At 39.1% G+C, this 21830-nt stretch overlaps 1 protein-coding gene across 1 annotated transcript in view; it reads right to left on the reverse strand.

Annotated features, from left to right (window-relative positions):
* Positions 1–1525: 1525 nt before the first annotated feature.
* NDNF (neuron derived neurotrophic factor) overlaps positions 1526–21830 on the reverse strand; it is a 28885-nt gene continuing 8580 nt past the window's right edge. The window contains exons 2-4 of the mRNA XM_024212721.1: positions 6519–6707; positions 5054–5178; positions 1526–3529 (exon numbers count right to left, since the gene is read on the reverse strand). Coding sequence (XP_024068489.1) covers positions 2136–3529; positions 5054–5178; positions 6519–6706 — 1707 coding nt within the window. The 5' untranslated portion in view covers position 6707 and the 3' untranslated portion in view covers positions 1526–2135. The remainder of the gene's footprint in view (positions 3530–5053; positions 5179–6518; positions 6708–21830) is intronic.

A 21830-nucleotide genomic window follows, 5' to 3' on the forward strand; every position in this document is an offset into this window, starting at 1 on the left:
TTCCTGATTAGTTGTAGCTAAATTAGCCCACATCATATTATATGTATAGTTGGGGTTGTTTTTTCCAATGTGCATTACTTTACATTTAATCCACATTAAATTTCATTTGCCATTCTGTTGCCCAATCACTTAGTTTTGTGAGATCTTTTTGAAGTTCTTCACAGTCTGCTTTGGTCTTAACTATCTTGAGCAGTTTAGTATTGTCTGCAAACTTTGTCACCTCACTGTTTACCCCTTTCTCCAGATCATTTATGAATAAGTTGAATAGGATTGGTCCTAGGACTGACCCTTGGGGAACACCACTAGTTACCCCTTTCCTGAAAATTCTGAAAATTTACCATTTATTCCTACCCTTTGTTCCCTGTCTTTTAACAAGTTCTCAATCCATGAAAGGATCTTCCCTCTTATCCCATGACAACTTAATTTACGTAAGAGCCTTTGGTGAGGGACCTTGTCAAAGGCTTTCTGGAAATCTAAGTACACTATGTCCACTTGATCCCCCTTGTCCACATGTTTGTTGACCCCTTCGAAGAACTCTAATAGATTAGTAAGACATGATTTCCCTTTACAGAAACCATGTTGACTTTTGCCCAACAATTTTATTCTTTACTATTGTTTCAACTAATTTGCCCGGTACTGACATTAGACTTACCGGTCTGTAATTGCCGGGATCACCTCTAGAGTCCTTTTTAAATATTGGCATTACATTAGTTATCTTCTAGTAATTGGGTACAGAAGCTGATTTAAAGGACGGTACAAACCATAGTTAATAGTTCCGCAACTTCACATTTGAATTCTTTCAGAACTCTTGGGTGAATGCCATCTGGTCCCGGTGACTTGTTACTGTTAAGTTTAACAATTAATTCCAAAACCTCCTCTAATGACACTTCAATCTGTGACAATTCCTCAGATTTGTCACCTATAAAGGTCGGCTCAGGTTTGGGAATCTCCCTAACATCCTCAGCTGTGAAGACTGAAGCAAAGAATATAGTGCCACTTCTCCCCCCCGCGCACGACCTATTCTGTCCTTCTGATATATTTTGTACCCCGGAATGATTCAGTCCCATTGTCCTCACTCCACCAGGTTTCTGTGATGCCTATTATATCAATAGCCTCCTTTAACACGAGGCACTCCAGTTCACCCATCTTATTATTTAGACTTCTAGAATTTGTGTACAAGCACTTTAAAAACTTGTCACTGTTTATTTGTCTGCCCTTTTCTGGTGTCAGATTCTTTTTTATGTGAATGTTTCTCTTCTGATCTGGCCCATACTTTATCCTCTTCCAACCTCTCCTCCTGACTAAAACCTAGAGAATCTCTATCAATAGACTCTCCTCTAAGAGAAGTCTCTGTCTGATCCACGTGCTCCTCTGCAGCAATCGGCTTTATCCCATCTCTTAGTTCATGGTCACACTTTTATGTATCAGGGTGCCTAGGTTCCTCCTTAGAATACCAAGAGAAGAGAAGCAATATATAATCTAATATTTTTAATTTTATGTACAGGAATATAATGTATGACAACTTTGTACATGAAATACATACAGTATTTAAACATTAAAATCAAACAGATAAGAATTTACATTAGCAATGAAACACTCATGTGCAGCCCAGTTAATACTTAGTTTAAATCTGTATTTTAATAGGGCATGATTTTAATAGTTTACAATCATATAAACAAACATTTAAAATGAAACTTTATAAAATAATTTACAGAAATCCTACCATCTACGTAAAGCGGAAGTGTTTGTATGTGTGTGTTGTGTGTGTGAATAACAAGGCAGTTGAATGACTTGTCTCAGCCTTTTAAGTAATAAAATAATTTAGAAGCAGTTCATGCAATATGGAAGCAAAAGAATGGAAGTTCCTTCAAGGTTTCCTGCTACCTTGGACATCTACTGAGCATCAAACGTGGACCACCGAACACATGATAATACAACTGCCAGATGCCATCAGAAAGCACCAGGCTTAGTCTCTCCAGACAATTACTTATGTAAACATAAATATACAAGTTGATATTTTTCTACACAGTACAAATACAGGTCACAACTTCTCAGCTGTGAAAGTAGTCAATCTCTTTATTGAAAGTAGGATAATGTTCAGACTGGAGTTCCATATATTTCTATACACAAGGTCACTAACAGAACTTCCTTGTTTTCACCAGTTTGCTCTGATATTTTACTGAGTGCCCTCCATGCCCTATGACATAAACATCCAGCAGGTAAGACTTGCCAGGCTGCAGGCCTTTAATTGTCTCTGTGGTAACTGCTTTCTGTAGATTCTGGCTATGAAAATATTTACAGAGGACTTTTTCTGATTTCTTCCTTGTATCTGGACCCAAGCACTGGTTCTGTTCTCTTTTCTTTTGCTCTTCACTATAATTGTCACCGACTTCCTTTTTGTAGATGCAAAATTTGTTTCTTTCTTGTGTGCCTAGCCAGGCCACTGTGGCTGAAGAACATGTGCGAAGTTTATCAAAGGCTTTGATTCTTGTGTCTTCAGGAAGAGAAGGAAATGACTGCTTATTAGGTCTTGTAGTAGCTAAGATCTTCAACATGGAAGCACCCTTCTTACTTCCTTTCAGCCTAATTAGATATTTAGCTTTTGGTTTTCCTCTAAGTTGGAACTGACGGACCTCCTCAACATTTTGAGACAAGAGAAGTTTTCCATCTCTTCTAATTTGGATCTGAACAGCATCCAGGCACGAATGAACAAAGAAGGTGACTTTTTGGTGTGACGAAACAGGAGCAAACCGTAGAAATTTGGCCCCCTTTCTCTTGATAAACACATCTGTAACTTTCCCATCTTTCAGTTCAACTGTCTTCTGTTTGGCTTCCTCTTTAGTTCTGGCAAAGGTGCCAACATAGGCAGTGCTCATATTTGTGTTAACATTTACTGCAAACATGTCAAAGTAGTACTGTGTATCAGGTTTTAGATCAGATAGTGTGAAAATGTTCTTATTCCCAATGCAAATCTTCTGCAGGTCAACTCTTGGCTTCGAAGACATTTGGCGACTAAGCTTTGATGATGATTTTAAGAAGCTACGTTCTTTGCCAGAATTGTTGTCTGAAGGGAAGCCAAAATGGGCAAAGTCAAAGAGGCTGAAATCCAGGCCTGGTTTTGGAGCCATCATGAAGGCATCATCAGAACTGAGTTTGGCTTCAACAGCACAGAGGCTTTTGAAGTTGTGTTCTTTATTGATGACTATGCAATACTGAATTGGCTGTTTCAGTAAAGATGCTGTAGGGCTTGGTTTCCATGCCAATGTGACTGTTGTGCGTCCAAGAGAGGTGACATCGACTCTTGGATCATAAGGTAATTCGGGATAGGGCTGGTCTGACTCTGGAGTTGTAGTGGCATATACTTTAAAATGTGTATCCTTCTCAGTTGACAGCAGTTCTAATTGGTACAAACCAGATGGGGAACTAGGAGAGACAAAATATTCAACATCATTGCCTTTGTAAGAGAACAGCTCTGTGCCTTCTTCATTAATAATCTGTTGTTTCTGCTGCTCAAGTGGTTCTGGTTCACCTAGAATATGAACATAGAAAAATGTTAGAAAATGTGTCAATATATGATGATATAGGAAAATGAAACTCTAATAGCTACTTGTAAGTAAAATGTCAGAGCCAGATGAAACAGTTTCTGGAGCATAGGATACTCCAGTCGTAAATAATGATCAGGCACTAGTGAAATCAATCCACTTTTGAGCAAGTAGTACTTGAGTCTAAATAGACAGTGAAACTGATTTAGAGATTCTATTTACAAGTACAACAGAAATTGTACGGTACGTGATCATTTTTGAAGACTGATTCACTTTGTATTTAAAGGCAGGTATTTGGTTTTTAATGCTTCAACAAAAGGTTCTGGAAACCAAATATCACATTCTTTTTCTATAGAACAGCTACCACCTGGAGAGAAGCCCCATTTGCAGGCTTCCCCATATTACTACCCCACAACAGGTATGTTCTCAAAGGAACACCACTAGGGGTGAGAGGGAAGTGAGAGAACTCAAATCCATTTGGCACTGGTGAAACAGCTGATGGAATACTGTGTCCAGTTCTGGTGCCCATAATTCAAGAAGGATGTTGATAAACTGGAGAGAGTTCAGAGAAGAGCCACAAGTATTATAAAATGTGGCTTCTAGTAATAGACTTAGGGAGCTCAATCTAGTTAGCTTAACAAAGAGACAGTTAAGGGGTGACTTGATGACAGTCTATAAGTACCTATATGGGGAACAAATATTTAATAATGGGCTCTTCAGTCTAGCAGATAAAGTTGTAAAACAATCCAATGGCTGGCTGGACGTTGAAGCTAGGCAATTTCAGACTGGAAATAAATCATCTTTAACAGTGAGAATAAGTAATCATTGGAACAATTTACCAAGGATTCTGGTAGATTCTCGATCACTAACAATTTTTAAATGAAGATTGGATGATTTTCCAAAAGGAATGCTCTAGGAATAATTTTGGGGAACTTTTATGGCCAGTGTTACACAGGAGGTCAGGCTGAGTGTTCAGAATGATGTGGTTTGTTAACAAATGAAATCCACGTGATATCAATAAGCAAAGTTTTACTTTATCATATTTCCATATAAAATGAGATGTTTTATTTTCAAATATGCATACTCCCTCCCTCTGCTCTCCATTACATTCCCTGATCATTGCTCTGCTTAGATTTATAACATACTTTCTGATCTGTTTACTCCTAGTTCTTTCTCTTGAAGCTCCCTTTAGATGAGACTAGTGCATCCCAATGTGTCAAACTCACCTGGAGGACTGACAGAGTCACCTTTTCCTTTATTTAACCCTAGGGGAGTGTATTCCTCTCTTTCACTCTCCATGTTGCCTGCCTTCTAAACTAATGCAAGGTTGGGATTCATATTCAAACAGTAAGGACTCAGACATCCTCTTAAATGTTACACACACCACAAAACTGTGTGTATCACATCACTACTGATTTGGGCAGACTTGAATCAGGGAGAGATGAAAGTCTCCCATTATCAGTTCTCTGACCCATAAAGTCTCAGAATTAGAGTTTTCACTGGTTTATTACCTGAACCTTCTCCACTGGCCTCTTCTGGAAGTTCCTGCAGGCTCAGCTTCCATTCCAAAGGAGCATCACATGGTGTTACAGTAACTGCTAAGGGAGTGTTGTCTTCTTCAACCACAAAGAAATACCTATGAAAGATTAACAAAAGTATAACATTAATAAACTATAATGACAAGAAATAGCGGTTGACATTAAATTTTCTGGACTGGTGCTCATGGGGTAACTGAGACAAATCAAGAAAGGTGTAAATGAGGACAAATATGATGTTACCTACCACTTAAGATGAAAGCTCTTTGAGGCAGGGACCATCTCTTTGTCATGTGCTTGTACAGTGTCTAGCACAATGGGACCCTCTAGGCATGCATATATATATATAAAAATCACACACACAACTGCCTCTCTCTTTCTGGCATATTAAAGTGCTTTTATTAACTGTTTGAGGTATACCAAGTACCATGAAGTCCATGTAAACAGTTCTTGCTTTACCCCCAAAGTGAGTGAAAATACTTGTGCTTTCAAATGAACAATCAAATTTTGCTTTTATTTTATACATAGATATTATTACATGGGGGGGGAAGGCAAACTGGAAAACACAAATCCTTGAAAAGCAATGTTTTCTGTTTTGTATATTATCAGCTCAAGACTCTGATGGTTTTACACTACAACAATTTTTACTTGGAGGTGAAATCCAGCCCTCACTCAAGTCACTGGCAAAACTCCTATAGATTTGATTTCACACTTGATGTATTCCTTCAATGTTCTTTCAGACCAACTGAAAATTTATCTTCTCCATATTTAATTCAAAGTGGGGTGTCAAAATATCCAAAAGCAAAAAGTGTTCACTTAACTCTTTATTTGTGGTTAGTTAAATATTATGTATATTCCTGGACTTATTTGGGGTTTTTTGTTTGGTTGATTTTTGTTTTGTTTTTCAGTAGGATATGACTAGTTCTCTTCAATTTATCACATAGCCTGTTTAATCCATTCAGTACTGTAAAGTAAAATTAATACTCTGGTTTCCACATACCAGAGAGAGAATTCTGTTAAAGATCTTTGTTATTTTTTGTTTTATTTTTGGTGGGGTGATTGGGGTTTGTTTTGTGTGTATTTGGGTCTCAGTAAAAGTATATGAAAATGGGGTGGTGGAAGACCCCCTACAGAATTGGTTTCCTTTCCTTCCCCGCCCCCCTCCTCCCCCGGATTTGGTTTGTGGCCTCACTTCAGGAAAATTTTGTGGTTTGTGCGGCCTCTGGACTCACACAGAAAGTGAAAATAAATTGGATGGGGTTGGGGTTCAGCCTGGGTCAGTGTGACCTACTGGGACTGAAACACACAGTTATTTTTTGATGCAAGAAGATAATATTTGAATTTTTCATATTTGGATCTAAAAATTGATTCTAACAAATCCAAAACAAATATAAATATTAAGTTACATGTACAACCCTATAAATTATACTAGTCAACATACCTTTTAGGTGTATCTCTGAAGAGAAAGCTGCTAATTTCTGCTCCATCTGGGATTACTGATGAATCATGGAAAAATGCTTTGTCCCGGATCTGCATCTGAAAAAGTTCCTCATCTCTGGTTGGCAACTTCTGTGTCCTGGAGTTGAGCGGGAGCACCAGCAAGAACACAAACCAATGGAGCAAGAGCATCCTACAGCAACAAAAGGGATTCATGTCTGATGAATTCTAAATGGAAAGTTCACTAGTAACTGCTACTTTTTGATACACAGTGTTATTGTTTCATTTTAATAGTATGGCTTTACTATTATGCATATATATCTAATCAGAAAAGATGAGATTTTAATAAAGCAATATTTTTCTCATGACTTTGGGTCAGATTCTTAGGTAGTGTAAGCTGGTGTTGCACCTTACACCAATTTACCCCAGCTGAGGACCTGGCCCTTTATACCTACTGTGTTCTTAAGCAAGTCATATTTAAAATAAATGGTACCAGAATATGTAGATGTTTTCCAAAGCTGTAAAAAAAAATTTTTTTAGCAAGAATACAAACTGAAGGGACTAGTATATTCCTGATATGCACATACAACACTAATAGTAGTAGTTACACATGTGCTTTATATTTCAGGGAAGCCTTCAGTTCACGTGGATAACTATACAAGTATTAGTAATATATATGGTAAGGAACAATCTTACGAGAGGGACTGACTAAAGTATCTAAATAGAAGTTTTTTCCATCTCCAACTTCTATGAAGTTGAGCCCACCCACTGATTTCAAAATGAGCCACTGTCTGGTATTTCTCTCTCTTTCTACTTATTAACAGTGAGCAAAGCCTTCCACATATTTTTGTAGATCTATAATTTGACATTTTGCCACAATGAAATATAACTTGTTGGACCTGGGAGCGAGCACTAACACATGGCAGATAGAGGTTATGTCGACTTCACTTTCCTTAGATTTTGGTTGGACTCCTAGCAATCCTTTTGACAAGTAAATATTTCCAATCAAATTACCCTTTATAAAAATAGTGAATTAGGAAAATATGAAATATTATCCCATATACATTCAAAGCACATTGATATTAGCATGCAATTCAGCAGTGCTTAATCCTTGGGCCTGATGGGAATTCCAAAACACAAAGGCAAAGAATCCTTTACAAATTAGGCACAATAATTCATAAGACCAGACTTTCATTATTATGTCTACAACTAGGTCAGTAATGACTATCCCTAGATATACAGTGGGATGGAATTAAATTCCCCATTCAGTACAGTACATGATCTAATATGCAATGGATTTGGAAAAATAAAAAAAGAACAGCCCAATTATAAGAATAGTAAAGGGAATTTAAATTATATTTTGATAAAAGTTACAAAATTAGTTGAGATTTCTAGGCAGCTGCCTAAACCATGTGTATTTCAGTGAGTTTGGGGATCCAGTTTGTATTGTCATTTTTATTTTACTTTCCTTGCTATTACTAGGGCTATGTATTTGGATTTACAATATTCTTCTATTCTACAGGGTAGGTTGATTATATCTTTATAACACACACTTTCTTCTTTAGATCAAATCTTACAAAGTGTTTTTTACCCCTGCTTGACCATTCTCTGACAGCTTATGTGAAATATCAAACCCATGGCTCCTTGAGAAGCAGAGTGTGTAATTTCAGTCATAATAAACCTACTCTTCCCCTTCAACTTCTTTATGAAAATATAAACACCCAGCCCCAATGGGAGCACCAGAGGCCCCCTCCTTCCCACTCCAGGGGAAGGCCTACTACAAGCTCCCAAAGAACAGCAGCAGCCAGCAAGGAGCTGAATGCAGGTCCCTGCCAGCCGGTGTACCCCCTTCTCTCTAATCCCCCATCCCCTGTTCTCTTCCATTGGACCCTCAGCAGAGACTACCAAAGACACAAGATCCCAAGGGTTCCCCCTCACTCCCTTCCACATTATGGAGCCCCAGCAGGGTCTCCGTCTTCTCTCTTCTGGGGGCCAGTCTACCAAAGGCTCCATTTCCCGCTGAAGAGTGGTAGCAGGCAATCAACAGAGGAGGAGACTGGCAGCCTCCCTCTCCTCCCTCCACATAGACCTTTGGTAGAACTTGCTTAGCGACATTGGTCCCCAACAGCTCTCTCCTCTCTACTCCCGCCATATGGAGCACAAGCAAGGCCTCTTCCTCTTTTCCATCGTCATTTTCTCCAATTCTGCCCTGAGAACAGCTTCAGAGATCTTCTCTCTGGGATACAGTCAGCTCCCCTTTCATATACAGCAAGAACTATAGATTGCTTCAACTCTCATGGAATCTGATACTATTCTTGTTCCCACTAAATTGCTACATCTGCCTATAATATCATTGCCCCTTCCATCCACATTGTCCTTTTAAACTTTCTACCTTCATGTATCCTCCTGTTCTTTGCATCTTCCTTTCCTCTTCCCTTCCCCGGACTTGACTCCAACTCTCCTGCCTACCATCCTCTCCCACGCCTACATTCCAGTTCAACTCCTTACCCTTATCGCTGCACTTCCCCACAAGTGGAAGGCTTGGATAGAAGAGAAGGAATGAGGAGGGAGAAAATATTATATAACAAAACCCAAATTTATAAAAAGATCAGACACATCCAGATGCCTCTATAGCAAACCTAACCAATCCCATCATCATCTGATTAATTTTAGTCTTGTCATCCCTTACAAATAAGACCTCTACTCCTCATTGTGTTGTTTTCCCTCTGCATGTTTTTTTTCTTAAAGTTAGGGCCAGAACACTCCACACCCCGTGGGAAAATCCATAGGAAAGAGACTTGAAGGAAAGAAAATGGAGCGAGGTTCACCTCACAGAGTTGCATATTCGTCTTTCTTTCTTTTTTTTAAATCCACTTTTTAAGGTTGGTTCACCTTGGTATGGTCTCAAGGCCCCTTTTAGAGCACCCAGAAAACTGGGTGGAATCCACCAAAGTAAGTTTAAAAAGCTACACATTACTCTCATCTACACCCTTTCTATGGAAAGCCGTCAATGTATTGGACATGGTTATTTTTCAGCTGCACAATCTGAATAGGTTGCCCCCTTATTTATTCTGTGATAGCCTCACAATAGTAACATGCCCTCACGACTATGAGGCTCTGTGATCACAATTCCCTCGCAGAGCTTACAATACTGCATATGTATCACCTGCAGTATTTTAAAATGCATGTTTTATTCTTCTTCTTCACTGATTTTTAATTATATTGTTATTATGCTGCAGTGTGCTAAGCACTTTGGTAGGGAAAAGGCATGGGTGCTTTATTTAAGAAAATGTATTACTGTTTACAGTTAAGGCTAAGATTTTTGTCACAGTTAATTTTAGTAAAAGTCAGGGACAGGTCATGGGCAATAACCAAAAATTCACAGAAGTCTGTGACCTATCCCTGACTTTTATTAAAAATAACTATGAGAAAATAGGGAGGGAGGAGAGGCCAGCACCCACTGCTGCTGGGGCTGCAGGGTTCCCCACGCATGGTGGGTGAGAGCATGGGGTCCCCCATCACCGGCAGCCCCTTGAGCTGTGGGGTCTGCCCATAGTGGATGGGAGCTGCGGGGTCCTTCACCTGCCACCCGTTCTGGGTGGGAGCTGCGGAATCCCCCTGCCAGCAGTGGCTTGGAGCTGCGGGAGTCTCTGCCGCACATGGCAGCTGGGAGCTGCAGCGGCTCGGGGCTGCAGGCCCCCCTCCCAACCTCCCCACAGTAGCTGGGAGTTGCTGGGGGTCTCTGCTGACAGCTCCAGCCCCGCAGCACCGGGGCTGAAGCAAAAATGTCATGGAGGTCTCTGGAAGTCACAAATTCCGTGACTTCCATGACCTCTGTGACAAAATGTTAGTCTTTTTTATAGTCAAATCATGATTCAGTCTCTCCAAAATTTGTCAACTTTCATCCTAACTAGCTCCTATTTTCTTGAATTCAGATTGAAGCATTTATACTTATCAGCAAAGCTAATGACATTTGACATGTTGGAAACAAAGATCATAAATCAAAATATTTGCTGACTCGAATCACCAAAGTCAGCAAAAAACTCTTTCCTTATACCATGTCGAATGAGTTTTGGGTGTAATGAAACACTTTGTTTATTGATGTTTGAAGTATTATCCTCAACCAATGGGGAGAAGAATTCTGACTTAACCAGAACAATTACAGCAGATGATGGTAAGGTAAGAAACGCTGACAGTTTCTGAAGCCAGCGTCCTCTAAATTAACCCCCCTGATATCCCAATACTGTATATTCTCAGTGTCAGCTCCAATGCAATTTAACCTTTATTAAAATAAACTACTTTTGATTATAGGATTAGCGAGACTTCTTAAATTATTTCACCAGATAATCCACTTTAAATACCTTTGTGGATGGGTTGTCAACATTAACAACTGGAAAGGTAGAAAAGATTCAGTTTTACCTTCATTTTCTGTATCTAATTATCAAAGTATTCCTTGGATTAAAAACAACACTAGAGATATGTTGGGTTCAGTTCTGTAGTGCTTATTCAGGCATGACACCCAATGAAGTCCATGGGAATTTTACCTGAGTGAGGATGACAGCCCTGGCCCACTCCATACTTTTTAAAATTGTAAATGGAACATGAATGGTTTATAATCCCTCGCCTTGATACTTAAAGGTGAATAGTGATTTTAGGTGCCTTCATTTTCAAATACCCAACCTGAGGTACTTTAAAGGGGATTAATTTTCATGGACAACACTTTCTGAAATTGGACACGGAAAAACTGAGGCATCCAAAATCACTATTTGGTTTTGAAAATTTAAGGCACTAGTTTTGCACAATCCTTTCATACTAAACATAATTTTCTACAACAGAGCAGTTACATTTTGGCATAAACTGAGTTACACCCTGTACAGATTACTCACACAACATATGCATTGTGGCAGTAAATCCTTCTTGTTTTATCTCCTTATAAATATATTTTGGGTCAGATTCATCACTGGCATAGGTGGGTGAAACTCCATTGATTTCAATGACATCTCTCTTAAAATTCATTTACTGCTTGAGAGTGCATAATTATTGCCAAACCACCTCACCCCCTCCCCATCCCCGCTTCTTGGAAACATTCAACCAAGAATGTTTTTATTTGTTCTGTGTAACCAGGTCGGAGCCTGGTTTATTTTTAGAACATATGTACAAGAAGAGGCCTAAACTTTGCTACTCTGAAACTGTACAACTATCTGAAATATGTTGTGTGACTTCTTGTTCTCCTGGCTGTGCCACCTCCTAAATATCTTTCATTCCCTTTTCTGCAGGTTTATCTTGGTTACTTTTTTGTTTGTTTGATTTTAAAGCAAGAGTCAATATTTTATTGATATATTCCTGCTGACTGGAAGGATTTGCCTGCTGTTTATCATTGATTTTAAGCAAAAGCTAGAGTAGACAGTCCTAAGTGAAATAATAAACACAGTTTTCCTTCTCTAGGATTGCAAAAGTGCCCTCTAATGGCCCATCTTTACCTCTCCCCATTCCCTGGCCCCCCCACCAACTCTCTCTCCAGCTGCGAGCCTGAATCTGGATGCGAATGTGATGCTTGGTCGCCTCTGTGAGTCTGATCTCTAAATTCTGGATATTTAGAACTGGAAGACAGGAGATTAGGAGACATGGCTTGTGCTGCTGATCCTCAGAAGGGCAAATACTGACATGGCCTTTCCCGCTAACTTCAAAAAGAAATGGGACTACTTGTCACTTTTACAACGCCATAACTCCAATCTTCCTCATTTAAAAGCAAAAAAGAAAAATATTGCGAAGCAAGCACAAGTAGCTCACTGAAGGACAAGAAAAATAAGTCACCATTTGAATGACAGAGACAGACAGATATACAGAAAGAACACACACACACACACACAGGCCCTAGACCTAGAATAAAAAGAGCCAAACAAATTGCCACTGAAAAAATTAACAGCTTTTAAAACAGTTTGAATATTCACTCATTCTAATAGAAATACAATATCTGGCTACACTGTGTAATGGGCTAAAAGTATATGCTTCTGAACAGTTATCTAAATATATCAATGGATGCATAGAGTACTATTAATTTGTGAATTCAAAATAGCAAATAAAACAGCTTAGAGGCCACAATGGCAGGCACCTTTTGATGGATAGACAGATAGAATACTGTTCCTTCAAAAATACCATAATAAATGAATATTGTATGACATATTGTGTATTATTATGAACAAAAACACACACATGAAAATTATATAGGTTAAACCTGATCATCCAGGCTGTGATTATCCATAATTCATGTCTGTCTCCTGAATGCAAAATTCATATGCAAACAATCTCATTTATCCAAAACTCTAATTACATAAACATTTTGGATGGTCTTCAAAACATTTATATAATTGCAGTTTACCTATATATTTAGGGCTCAGAAACTGAATACAAACATCTGGATAATTTGTATTTTTAAAGTAAAGTGGGAAGGGAAGAATGATGGGAGAAATCAGTCTCTGTATTTGGATCTGGATTAGATTTAGGTTTAGCCTGTGTTTTGAATTTATGTTTGGGGCCAAACTAGATTAGAGTTTAGGTCCAACAGCAACAAAACCATACAAGATATTCTCACAAAATATTGAGCCAAAATGGTAGTATTCTTGCAGGATACACAGGTAGTAAGAAATTTCTACATGTTGGGCTGCATCTGAACCAGATACAAAAATAGACTCCTCCTGGTTTTGGTCTAGGGTGACCAGACAGCAAATGTGAAAAATCGGGACAGGTGGTGGGGGGTAATAGGAGCCCATATAAGAAAAAGACCCAAAAATCAGGACTGTCCCTATAAAATCGGGACATCTGGTCACCCTATTTTGGTCAAACCTGGAAACAAAACCTTAGAGGTAGTAGTTTCCAGTATATGGAGACCTCTCCCAGAATTTAGGGTGCATGTTTCATATTTTAGCTTCCAGCTTGGGCCCATCCAACTTTCAGGTCTATGGAATTGCTTCTGTGAAAGCCAGGGGTTATCCCTAAATTAGTTATAGCATCACATTGTCTTTCTCGACAACACACATACTGATTTAAATTAGAGCTGGTTGACAAAAGGAATACATTTTGTTCTGTAATTTGTGAACAAATTGTCCCTTTTTTCATCTAAAAAATTGAGTTTCAAACATTTTCAGACAGATCTAAACTACATGTTTATTTGCAAATAAAACATCATTCACTGAGTGGAATAAATAAAAAACTTATTAAAACTCACTAATCTACCAAGGATGGTAAGAGATAGTGATATGAATTATACTATCCTTAGCATTCTGGATTTTTGTAAGGCTCTTATGAAACTTGCTTGCTTGTGATTCCATTTTGCTTTGCTGTTTGTGATCAGAGCAAAGATGAAAATAAATACTTTTAAAAAGATTTCCTTGTACATATACTGCATATATACACGTGATTCTCTTACAAGGCACACAATACTCTCTTACAAGGTAGCATGAATATTAGATTGACCAATAGAGATTTGTCAACAAATTGCATTGACCATAAATTGTAATACACAAATTATTCATCAAATGCCTTATCTATGGAAAATATTTCCTTTATTCCCCAACTGTCTGTAGGTCACAGAGTCCTGTAAAAGATTTACAACAACAAAAAAGGATCTGGGTTTACTTGAAGCAAATGCATCTGGAATAAATAAAACCTAATGTTTAATTACAAGGAGTGGAAAGTGCATGATTGTAATTTAGTGAGGATAATTTCAAGGCACAGTCTGCCGCAGAGGTTCCTGTGTTGTGTTTCTTTTCTTTTTATTGTATGAATGGTAAACTTTTTTTTAATCTACGTCCTATTTTTAAAATTGAGGGCATTCATTTTTCCTTTGTGTTAACCATGCCACATCTTATAATAAATCTGTAGAATCTGATTTAACTGTAAAGAGAACATAGCCTTGGAAAATAAAAGGACATGCTATGTCGGCTCTGACTTACTATAGGAACACTAGTGTTAAGGATCTACAAGCTTTTCCGTTATAAACCCCTATTTTTCAGGGTTTTATAACTCATCTGCAAAAAAAATTCTCAGAGAACAATACAGAGTCTCAGCTAAAGAGCATTTTTTTAAAATTATTTATCAAATTTGGTTGAAATGTATTTGGCTATTAGTATATAAGGGAGAAAAATGGACAGTTTGTATTTTCAAATTACTTGAGGAAGGGTTACTTGCTTCTCCAGCAAGTATCTGGTTTTTTTAAAAGTTGAACTTTGCATATTTAGGTCTGATCCTCCTAATGCTCAGGGTCTTGTGAAAGGTGCTCAGCAAACTCTCTCTCCCTACTCCCCCTGCACTCCATTCACTTCAATTCACATAGACTATTGAAGAAAGTGCTTGGCACCTTTCAGAATCTGCCCCTTTGTCCAGAAGTATAGATTAGAAAGACAAACAAAGGAAAACAGCTATAAGGGCATGCACAGTATTTACTTTTCTCAGAAGATTTTTAATACACATAGTGAGTGTGCTTGTGCAGCACAGTGTCCAGATTAACATCCGATCTTTCATTGGTGTGGCAGACTATAACTGTGGGGGAAAGAGCACTTATGCAATTGTTTCCATAATCCATGGATTAAAGCTCCCTAAATCCAGACTGACAAAATGGACTATAATGGCCCCTTTGAAGCTATTAGGGTCCATCATGTCAATCATCTGTGGATTAAGAGACCTTCTCTTGCAGTTCAAATTCAAACCTTGTTTTTCTTTTGCTGTAAGTGTTGTTTTAACAAAGGGAATCACAGTAGCATACAAAAGAAAAATCTGTAGAAAAATAAAAATACAATAAAGGTCAGGTTTATATTTTCAATTGATTGAACACCACTAGAGACTTGTATTGCAACAAATAGGATAGGTTACCTGCAAAGTGATGAGATTTTGTGATAGAAATATTCAGGAAATGTCTCAGTGTTGGCATGGTGAAAAGGAAAATAGAAATACTCATGAAAATATAGTACCAAAAATATCAAACGTTATAAGGAGTATTTTGTTTTCTAAACTAAGATTTATATTTCCACTTTTCATGTAATTACAATAGTTTATGACTACTGTGGAGTTGCCATTCTGGAGCAGACCACTGGTCCAGCTTGTCTGATGCTACAGAGAAAGGTGAACCAGCACATTTCGGCCTATACATACTGCCATCAAAAGCAAAAGGCTATAGCTCCAGGAAGGTAAATTGTGAGGAAAGACATTATAGATATAGATATATTACATACACACACACACACACACACACGGTGTTCCTGATTCTCCTCTCATTTACACTGGTGTGACTCAGTGGAGTCACTTCTGGTTTACACTGGTGAAAATGAAAGGAGAATCTGGCCTCCTGTTTGGCAATAATCTCTTTGCAAACCCACACAGCACTGCAATTATGAATTGGCTTTTTTGTATATCTTTCTGTGGAGAGAATCTAATTCCCTGGAGCAGTGGTTCCCAAACTTGTTCTGCCGCTTGTGCAGGGAAAGCCCCTGGCGGGCTGGGCCAGTTTGTGTACCTGCCGTGCCCACAGGTTCGGCCAATTGCAGCTCCCAGTGGTCGCGGTTCGCTGCTCCAGGCCAATGGGAGCTGCTGGAAGCGACGTGGGCCAAGAGACGTACTGTAGTAATAACGATGAGCGCCTGCTCATTGTTAGTCTCCAATGCAGCCTAGAGTTTCACTTTGCAGACTGAATAAAGGTTGGTCCAACTGTTACCATCATATTCACTCACCCTGCAAAAACCTTACAAAAGCCCTCAACATCTTTTTAAAATAATTAAAAAAAAATCAAAGCTCATTACCTCCCCTGACAGAAGTCTAGTCTTCCATGTCAAATACTGATCTCAGAATGCTTCGTTGAGGTCTGATCCAAAGTCCATTGAAGTTAATGGGAGTCTTTCCATTGACTTAAATGGGCTTCGGATCAAACCAAGTTTGTCACTATTATTATAGAAGCACAAATATGGGCAGTTCTGAATGATGATGGGACTAAATGCCTTTGCAGAAACCCTGGACTGTCAATGGTGACTATGGTTAGAATGGTCTGAAGTTAGCATGAAAAACCAAACAGAGATTTGGGGGAGTTAACAGGACCTACACTTCTTGTTGGATGCCATTATCAGTCTACTGGGATTTGTGACTGGAGGTAAGAGGGGATCTTCAGAAAGCTCTCCACATAAATAAACAACAACCTGTATAAACTAGCAGCTATAGTTACTTGAACCATTTTTAGTAGCCGTGGAGCACTTGTTTGCTGAGCCTTGGCAGATGCCAACAGCTGAGGAGGTTGTTTATAGAAGAGGGAAAAAATAAAAGGACTGAGTACCACAGGGAGTTATGAGAGAGCGAGCACTGAAGCACTGAGAGTGACTCCAGGTTAACTCTGTGATTTACAGGGCCCAAAGCAGGAGCAGGGCACAAAGGCAGGGGAGGGCAGGGCCAATCTGGATATGAATTACCTCTGCATCTCATCCTGTTGCTAAAGGGGCTGAGTCCACAAAGATGTGTGTCTACAAAGGAGTGCTTGTCTTGTGCACAGTGGTTGTGAGTGCACTGAAACTCCTCACATTTTTGTATTACTTTTTGGTGGGTTAGAAGTAGGGAGAGGTTGTTCCACTATTTTATGAAGAGTCTGCAAAGCACACAAAGGCTATTTCTCCCTCCTTTCTTAATTGTTTTCCTTGAATAGCTACTCAAATTCCTCATTTGTAATTGTACAATACCTTGCATTTGTGGTTATTGTTTCTCAATGGTTGACAAGTGGTTCCTGTCTAAGAGATAACAACTACTAGTGCAAACATCCAGAACACCCAGGGTGGTAACAACAACAGCTCTCTTAATAGCTATCTCTCAGTTGTAAGAGCAAAGCAACAGGGCAGTAGCCTTTGTAATGGCCCATACCACACTGCATGAATCCAGTAGGCTACTCCCTGCTTCCATGGTAATTGATCCAGAGACTGAAATGCAAGTGAAGCAGTGTCCTGTATGGGCGGCTTGTTTATGGCTCTCACATGAACCCTTGTCCTTTGGAATAGTGAACTAGCCATGGAGCACAATGCAAAAACTTTAACAGACAACCCACTCCAAATATATCTGTAAACTGGGGCTACTGGCTTTTTATTAATTCTGGAAGGCTCAGTAATTTATTTAGTAGTTGTGAGCAAGACGAGACTATTTAATTTTGGAAAAAATATTTAAATTTGTAATGTTCCTTGTTTTACTGGTTTTGGCATTTCACCTACCTTATTTTTGGATATATCTGAACTGTATAGGCCAGATCCTCAGCTATGCCAATTTACATTAGCTGAGAGTCAGGACCTGTCTCTTTACTGGGCACATTAATATAAATGATACAGCTGGATTACAGAAGTTTTGTTTTTATAATTCAGCCATTTACCAGAATCCAAAATTACAAAATTTAATCTGAATTTGAATTTATGGGCCAAATTTTGGATCATCTCTAACATTATATACCTTCAACTGCACAGGCATGAGAGTACCCCTACTAGTCCTTACTGAACTAATATGGGACCAAATGCTATGCCTGATGGTTTAATTATTTGCTTCTTATTGTTATTAGTTACAAATTCTCTGTGCCTAATTTTCCCTAGCTATAAAATGGAGTGTTGTTAGGAGGAATGTATTATGAAATGGGAAAGTGTTATGTAAGTGCTAAGAATATTAACAATTATTTACATATCTCTACCAATGCTTTCAGCACCGAAGAGATGCTTCCCTTCTTTATACACTCAGACATCATCCACAGTTACAGAAACAAAGACTTTTCATGACACTGTCAAGGTCGATAAACACTAAATTGATTCCCATCACTCCTGAAAAATGTCATACTCATGGCCATACAGCTTTTGGTCCTTAGGTGCAGCTGCAGCTGACGTCATTGGGAGTTGTGTACATGGAACAAGAGCACAGCACGGTCCTTAACTTACAGATATGTCCATAAAATAAATTAAACTGTTATCCCTGCAATTTCTTCCCTGAATGTTTATTGTACATTAAATTCTCTATAGCTTCACTGCGAGATTCTTTGCATTATTTGTTTTGTTCATTGATATGTACAACTGGAAAAAACCCCACCCCAAAACCAAAACATGCATCCCCATCTGGACTAAAAAGAGAGAGAAAGTCTTGCATAGCTTTGCTTGTGCTCATAGCCCTTGCTTACCGTCTTCAGCATTACTCACACAGGACTCTTCACATGGGTAGGCTCACTGACATCAATAGGGGTAGTCACATGAGTGAAACTTGCAGGTTTGGACCTACTTTCTGTTTCACCACTGATGACTTTTTTCCTATAACTGTCTCTATTTAGTCCAGATGGGGATGATTGTTTTTTTTTTTTTCTTTGTTTTTTTCCCCCCAGTTGTGCTGACAATATGTTTTCCCTGGCAATTATTATTATTTGTATTACCCGAACACCTAGGAACCCAATTGTCATGTTTTCTGCTATAATTGCCTTGCTACAGGACAAAAGAGCTTGCAATAGCTACGAACATTAATATTCTCTTTGTCAATACAAATTATCTGCATCTACAGTATTTTTATATCATTCTATTAATGATGTATCAGCAGCATTAAAAAATAATACTAGAAACAAAGCATTTTAGCTGTGGAAACTGACCACCATACTCTACCTCCGGAATGTTCAACTTCTAATATTTCTGAGGTTCTCTTGTTTTCCCAGTAGGGAAATGTTGAAACATTAGACATTCAAAATCTTGGCCATGTTGTCTGTAGGTTGTGAATCCTAAAATGTATGGAACTGGTGTTCGCTGCCTAGTCACTCTGTACAAGGGAGAGAAATATAACAAGCAACGTGCACCTCTTGGTCATCTAAAGGGGGAGCTCAGCCCCCAAAAGAGTGCACTGATATTATTCCCATAGCTACTCCCCAGACATGGCGTATTCCAAGCTACTGTACTGCCCAAAAAGTCAGTGTGTTATCAGAAAAAAAAGACATGCTCACTTCCCGGAGGAGCCACAAGACAATAACTTGCACACCACACTCCCAGAGGAAGTCTGTCTGGCAATGGAGTGTGCTCTTAAGTAGCTAGAAGCAGACACCTTCACTCCATGCTTCCAGGACCAAGAATCCAGGCAGCAGAGAAGGTACTAGCCTCCATATGATGAAACTGTGCCCAAAGAGCAGACCCTGAAACTCCTCCCACACAGGTCAGTCTGCATTCGGAGTTCTAACTTGAGGGTGAGCCTTAAGTGGTACATGTGGGGTGTGAGGGGAAGAACACAGCTGACAGTGCTAGACCAAACAGTATGATATTCACATTAACCCTGCATATGCCCTTGCGCTCTTTTCCTTTCTTAGATTGCTTAGCTTAGTTTAATATCTTTTGAACCTATCCTATTTTCCCTATGAGGCTCCTTCAGTAAGCACAATTTTGATATAGTGGGCACCTGGAGGGAAATCTCCTATGTAAGCAGCTGTGGCTCTTTCTGAAGCTTGAACCACCGATGTCAAGCCCAACCCTGCCCATGACCATTTCACTGGTTGCACACACTGTTTTGGTGGAATAACATCCTTTCCTCTGTGCTCCTTCCTAGATAGAAGTATAAGTAGGGGCAATTAGTTCGTTTGACTTTAAGATGCTGTAACTTTCCTTCCAGAGTCATTTTGGGACTAGAACCATGTAAGAGTGACATGGGATGGGGACATATTTGAGGTTTGAGTACATTGACTGAGTCACTGTGATGCTTTTTGATTTATTGGTGTCAGTTTTCTAAACAGCTCTAGTCATGTACTTACTGTGAGATCAAAAGCTGCAAAAACTCTGCTGAAACTGGAAAGACTTATGGTCTAAACATGAGTGCTAAGGGGTATTCAAAACTGTCATGGTCAAATACAGAGATGTGATACGGGGTTTCAAAATCAGATTATCAAGGGGATAGCTATCAGCTTCACTCTGCTGCTGGTCTAGTGTTTATTTGTCCAGCCTTGCAGGTGAAAGGTTAGTTCTTTATGTAGTTACTCTGAACAAAACCAGAAGGAACACATACAGGCAGATAGGTCAGACTGTTCTGGGTGAATGGCCATGGAAACAATTTGGAAACCTTCAGACCTTCTATATGTTCACCACGCCACCTCCTCATCTGTGAGCTTTAACATCGCTTAAAAAAAAAAAAGAGAGAGAGAGAGAGAATGAAAACAGTTTCTGGAAGAAAGGCTTTAATTAGTGCAAAGTTCAGGATGTTCATGCTTCTGGCAAAGACAGGGGATTTTGAGGACATATGTAGAGACTAGGCAGTGGGAGATCTGCCTCAGTTCTTTCTTGTCTTGCATTATTATTTCCGGATTAAGAGATGATTGTTATGTGTGTCAAGGGAATTTCATTTTGTAGAAGCAGAAGATGTGGTGAGAGCTTTGATGAGGGCCAAAGGCCTGCCTTAGAAGGATGTTATGAGGCTTAGCTAATGTTTGTGAACCACTTTGAGATCCTTGGATGAAAGTTACTAATCAACACAAAATATTTTTTTATTGTTAATGCTGCTACTGTAAAATTAAAGAGGGGACCTAGTTACTGCTGTCTGTTATTGTATCCAGACATGAAGATTCAGAAACCTGGCTAAATGTTTTTTCACTATTAGCAAAAGAGTAGGCTGCCGATGATGGGATTTCAGGGTCAAAGAATGTTACATTTGTCAGAATGTAAAGTCCATCCTGCCAAATAGGGAAAGATTTAATACATGGTTTGTTATTTTTTAATTTAGGACTAAAAACTTAGCTAGAAAAGAACCTGATTTTGGTCTCAGTTATCATATGAATGTATTACCATAATGTGACTTCAGTAGGTTACTGTTAATTTACACTGAAGATAATAAGTTCAGAATCAGACCCCAAATATCTCCAAGAACTTCAAGTCAATTTTTGTTCCTGAGGTGACTGTTGTATATTTTGAGCCCAAGCCCCTCCTTCCATGTACACACAGATGAGTCTGACTCAGGTTGGCAAGCACTCAGGCCTGGGTCCTAGCACTTTCTTAGGGGGTAGGTTAGAGCCTGGATCCTGCTGTGACTTGGGTCCAAGCCCTGTCACTTTGCAGTGTGGATGCAGCTCAAGCTACAGACCTGACTCAGAAGGTCTGCCTCATGCAGTATGGACATATCAGCATGACTATGGGACCCAGATGCAGCAATTGTAAACTTAGGTTTACAATTCAGTGTGGACGCTCAAGCATGGGCCTGGAAACACCGAGTTCACAAGCCCAGGTCTCACAGGCCCCAGGCACAGTGTGCAGCATACACATACGCTTAGAGGTTTAACAATATCATACACAATTCTGAATCATTGAGTGAG

Source organism: Terrapene carolina, unplaced genomic scaffold, assembly GCF_002925995.2.
Source record: "Terrapene carolina triunguis isolate 2854851 unplaced genomic scaffold, T_m_triunguis-2.0 Scaffold66, whole genome shotgun sequence".
Lineage (NCBI taxonomy): Eukaryota > Metazoa > Chordata > Testudines > Emydidae > Terrapene > Terrapene triunguis.